This window comes from Eulemur rufifrons, chromosome 8, assembly GCF_041146395.1.
Source record: "Eulemur rufifrons isolate Redbay chromosome 8, OSU_ERuf_1, whole genome shotgun sequence".
Taxonomy (NCBI): domain Eukaryota; kingdom Metazoa; phylum Chordata; class Mammalia; order Primates; family Lemuridae; genus Eulemur; species Eulemur rufifrons.
The window spans coordinates 114,892,983-114,898,177 of NC_090990.1; the positions used below are offsets into that span (position 1 = coordinate 114,892,983).

Here is a 5,195-nt window from a genome sequence, read left to right on the forward strand (position 1 = left end):
TTCTGTTCAGAGAGTGGGAGAATGTCAGGAGAAACTTCTGAGCTTGAAAAGAGTTGTGGGTCCCTGGATTCCTTTGCTCAGCTCCAGGCTTAGACCCATTCAGCCTGGAGTCAGGAGCCTTCCACCAATTCAGGGACAGAGCCCAGAAATCTGGGCTACCATTTCTGGAGATCAAAATCATCCTCACCTCTGAAATTAACACAGTAATTCACAGCGTGAGCGCTTCTGGTGCAAATACCCGACATCCACATGTGTGGCCCATTTTTATGATGAGGAAACTGAGGCTCAGGAAGGTTATCACCTGAGGCAAAAGACCCAGCATCTAATCCAAGCTGCTTTGTTTAAATTGTTGGTGACATTTTCCTGTATCATACTTGTATTCTCCACAGTAAGCTGCTTGATAACTTTATTGAATAGAACAGGTGTCCTGAATTGATACTAACATCCTCCTAGAATGTCAACAATATCCAATCAACAATTATTGAAAAACCTTATTAATGGACAAAGGTGATCAGTTCAAACTGGTTGTCCAGGGCTCAGATCTATTGGATCCTGGAGAATGGATTCCCCCGGTGAAGCCAGAGGCGAGGCTTAATTGCAAGCTGAGCCTCCCTCTTGGCTGGGAATACCAGCCCCAGGTGCTCCCATCCCTCTGCCCCATCTGCAGTCTGTGATTAGGGGCCCTAATGGCCATAATGCCTCCAATGTGGTGTTTAAACCAATAAGGCTTCAGAGACGTTATGGTATGTTTAATAATGGCTTAATGACTCCTTGTGAGATGCAAGGCTTCTGGTTCCTGTTTGGCCTTGATTTACAGCCCAACTCTGGCTGAGGACAGCCAAGAAACCCCCTCTAAGCCCTCAGCGGAAGAAGGAGGTGTTCACACCAGGCCTCTTGGATTCCTTTAAAAATTAAGAATTCAAATGAAATACAAATGATGTTTGACTCCCCAGCTCTCTTGCTAGTCTCTGGAGGCACTGGAAATAAAAACAGTTGAACCCAGACTCAAGGGTTTCCTCAGTCTACCGGAAGTGAACAGGGTCCTGGGGTCCTTGGGTGTTTCTTCCCAGATCTTAGGTAGAGTGGGGATGGTTTCTCTTTTCAGCAATTATAAGCTACTGCCCTAATCCTATGTTTCCTCTTGGCTGGGGAGACCCAGCTCTTAGAAGATCAGTCCTCCCCTTATCCTCTCCAAAGTGGCAGGCTTAAGGGAGCAGAACCCTGAGGTCTCAACTGCAGACAGACTCTCTCCAGTGGTTCCTTAGGCACTCGGGTCGTCCCCCCACTGAAAGGCATTCACTCTGCGCCTGCTGCCCACAGGGAACACGAGCCCTTCTTCTCCTTCACCTGTTCCAAAGGCTGCCTGTGCTGGACCCCCTTCAGTCCTGAGCAGCCACCGGGAGTCTCCCTGTCTGCTCTGGCCCTGCCTCTGCTTTTGAAACTCACCACCAATATATAAAAAGACTGAGCGTTGTGTTGGCCCAACCTCCACAGTCAATGAGGACACTAAGTGACTGGCTCGAGGTCTCACAGATAATTAATGACAGTGGCCAAGTCCAAGCTCCCAGGCCGGATTCCCAGCTTAGAGTCATTTCCACACGACACATTCCCAAGGACTCCTCTCTTCTGTCAGGCACAACAGATCTCTAAGGGAGGTGTTTTTGCTGGGGGCAAAAACGGTCTTTCCAGCTCCCAGCAAAGAGAGACTAGGTAAAGTTGCAGCCCAATCCCTGCCTGCCCCAGGCCCTCATCTCAGGCTGTCAGGAGACAGGCCTAAAAGTGCTTGTTGCAGGAGGAGGGATGTAGGTCTGCCCCACTGCCTCACTGCTCCTGGGGCAAGAGTCACTAGGCTGGATATCAGGACAAAGGGTGCTGCTCTGGGGAAGGGACTCACCTGGCTGGGCAGACAAAAGGATCCCGCCCTAGAGAGGAAGCTGCTTCATCCTCTCCTTGAATGGCCAGGGACACGGGGCTCAGGGTAAATCAGGGGGTTCCCGGGCTCCGAGGGGTTAACCCGCGCGGGGCTACACGTGACGTGGATGGTTCTAGCATTAAGTCAGAGGCGCGGCCCCCTCCTCTGCCCCCCGCCCCCCGCGGCGCGCGCCGCTCCCGGGGGCTCCGCGCCCCCGCTCCCAGGTCCCTCCCCCTTGGCGGGCGCTCACAGGCCGCGCGGGCAGCGCGAGCCCGGGAGCCCCGGAGGCCTGTGCGCCCCAAGCCAGCATGGACCCTGAGCGCTGCGCGCCTTTCGGCGTGGGGCCTGCACCCAGACCCTATGCGGCCACGGGGGACGAGCCTCCGGGCCCCCCGGGGACCCCGGCCGCTGCACCTCACCTGCACTCGGCGCCGCCCCGCGGTCCGCGGCTGACCGGCTTTCCGGCCTGCGGGCCCCTGGAGCCCTACCTCCCAGAGCCGGCCAAGCCGCCTGCCAAGTACCTGCAGGACCTCGGGCCCGGCCTGGCGCTCAACGGCGGCCACTTCTACGAGGGCCCCGCGGAAGGTAACGCGCGGCGCGGAGCGCGCAGCCCAACCCTCTCTCCTTCTTCCCTACCCGGGCAGATCCGGACTTCCCAGCTTAACTCTCCCGCTTGCCTATTTGGCAACTTTTTGCCCCTCTCGCCTTTCGACACGGCTCCCACGAAAACCGGATTGGCTCTGGCCCGGGCCAGGCAAAAGCCAGTGCGGTGCGGGAGGCAGAGCCACCGGCGTCCCAGGCGGCGGGAATGGGAGACAGGAGGTCGAGGGAGGGTAGAGTGGCGACAGCTCGGGTCCCAGGCGGGCCGAAAGTGGCCGGAACCAGGAAGGAGAGATCATGCTCGCCGGAGTTGGGCTGGAAGTGCCACCGGCCCTGAAGCCTGGACCGGGCCGAGGGCTGGGGAGCCACACTGAGCCCTGACACAGAAGCGTGGCTTTTGTGTCTGGTGCCCTTTGAGGGCCTATAGGCTGGGCCTCGACCTAGAGTGGTCAAATCGGGCTCAGCCGAGTACTGAGGCCTGTCGGTGGCCCACCTCTCCTCCCTGGGCCTAGCCTCCGCGGCAAGGGCGCTGCCTGTGCGTTAGGCGCTCGGAGTGTCCGCGACTGGTCCTGCAGTGCCGGGGCCATTCTCAAAACCCAATAACTGTATTCTTATTTCTCAGACTAACCTGGCCTCCCGTCATTCTGCACGGTGATGGCCGCCCTTCTCGCAGTCCTGGCTCCCCCGGCGCTGGATCGTCACCGCTGGCCCGTCGGGAGCCGCTCTGGGCAGGCCCAGCCCCAGGGCGCCTTGAGGGTCCCGGGCCGGTGCCCGGTGCTAATTCTGGTAGGAACGCTCCATCACCCGAGAACGCGCCTGCAGGCCCGGGCCCGGCAGGCTGATCTGCAGCGCTGCCGCCGCCCGCTGCACCCGCTGACCAGTAGGCATCTCGGCGCCCGCGCCCACCCTGTCTGCGCTGCCACATCCCGCGCCTGGGCCCAGAGCTGGATCCTCTGAGATCCGCCCCGACCCGCCGCCGCCGCCCCGCTGGCGCCTCACGGGCCTCCACGGAGTGGCCGGGCATCTCGGGCCTTCGGCCAGCCCGGGCGGTGGGAATGTGAAGGGGCGGGCGGGGAGGTGTGTGGGGGTCAGCGGAGGAAATGAACGAGTCCAGCGAGCTTCTTGTCTGTGCCCTTTGAAAGAGGCTCTCCTGATAAAAACCACAGTTGGGACTTAATGAGAAGCAGTTGGCCTGGCTCCTCTGATCCCAGCCAGACGGCAGCGGCCGCGCAGCCCCGTGAGCTCCACGGGGGACAGGTACCTGGCCTGGCTTCGCGCGCCGCGTCGGGCGGGACGCACCCCGCGGGCCCGCGTCCAGCTCAGGCGCGCCGCGTCCCGCACCCACCGCCCGAGCGCCGGGACCGCCGCGTCCCGCACCAACCGCCCGGGAGCTGACTGCAAAGAGCGCTGCTGCGGAGCTGGTGGCTGGGGAAACTTGGGATCCGACGGCGAGGGTGTCGTCGGCAACGAAATGCTGAGAAAAGAAACCAAAGAGTGTGAATAACAACCAAAAAAACGGGAAAGGGAATTAAACCGAACAACGGAGGAGAGCGGCGAGAACGAGAAGTCAATGGCAGCCGGTGAGCTGGGCAGAACTGAATGGAATAAATGAAGAACGAACGCAAAAAAAATAAGCAAGAGGAAGATCGAACGAAGCGGGTAAATGGAGAAGGAGGGAAAGGACAAAGAGGGAGGGAGCAGACAAAACGAAAGAAAAAGGGATATCCTAAAAGAGTATAACACAAAATGAATACAAGTGGGATTTAAAAAAAAAATTAACGATTTCAGTTGAGCCAAACGAAGGGAGGCGCGGCGGGTGCGAGCGCTGCCTGGGTAGCGTCAGATCCCTGACGCCGCCGCCTCCGCAGTGCCCTGGCCGGAGCTTGACGGGCGCCGGAGTCCCCGCAGCAGAGCGACCCCGGCGGGCAGGCTGCTTGGGAGAGGCAGCCCCGGGGGGCCGCGCAGCCTACTTGGTGGGAAGTGGCGGGTGAAGGGGGAACCCGCCTTATTTCCTGGCTTTTAAAATAAGGGGCTCAGAGCGCTTCCAGTTCAGACCAGTGGGCGCGCAGCTGCGCCCCATCTGCGGTGCGATCTTTGCCGAGGCCGGGAAGTTGCGCACCCCCGAGGCTGGCGCACCGCGCTTCTCGCCCACCCGTCGCCCGCGCCGCTCCGGCCACCCTTTGCAGAGAGCGCCCAGCCCTACTCTGGACCCAGGCCGCGTCCTGGCGGTGCCAGCCACCTCCTGCCCTCTGCGCGTGGCTGCTCTGAGAGCCAGAGAGGTGGTTGGCAGTTCCTTCCTTGCCCCACCGGGGCCGCCAGTCTGTCCCTCAGCTTGGCTCCCTGACCTTGGAACGCGCTAGCTATAAGTGACTCCCGCTAGAGTTTTGCCCGCTGCCTCTGAGGCCCTGAGTCGGAAGACCCGTGGGGACTGCAGACGTTCAAGAGAGTACCAAGTCTTCTCTCTTTGGCTGAGGCCTCTAGGAAGAGGACCGAGGTCTCGTCGTGGTCTTACCCACGGTGTTTATGTCCCCACTGGCTTTGGGTTTTCAGCCAGAGGACTGTTACAGCCCAGTCCTCAGCAAGTTCTGCGGGTCGCTTAGCGACCCCAGCGTGAAGAGAGGAAACAGCGCCGAACCCGCACGAGCAAGACTGCAGCGAAAGGTGAAAGCCCATGGCCTCAATG

At 60.0% G+C, this 5,195-nt stretch overlaps 1 protein-coding gene across 1 annotated transcript in view; it reads left to right on the plus strand.

Annotated features, from left to right (window-relative positions):
• The first annotated feature begins 2,160 nt into the window (after positions 1-2,160).
• ALX3 (ALX homeobox 3) overlaps positions 2,161-5,195 on the plus strand; it is a 9,855-nt gene continuing 6,820 nt past the window's right edge. The window contains exon 1 of the mRNA XM_069479033.1: positions 2,161-2,497. Coding sequence (XP_069335134.1) covers positions 2,221-2,497 — 277 coding nt within the window. The 5' untranslated portion in view covers positions 2,161-2,220. The remainder of the gene's footprint in view (positions 2,498-5,195) is intronic.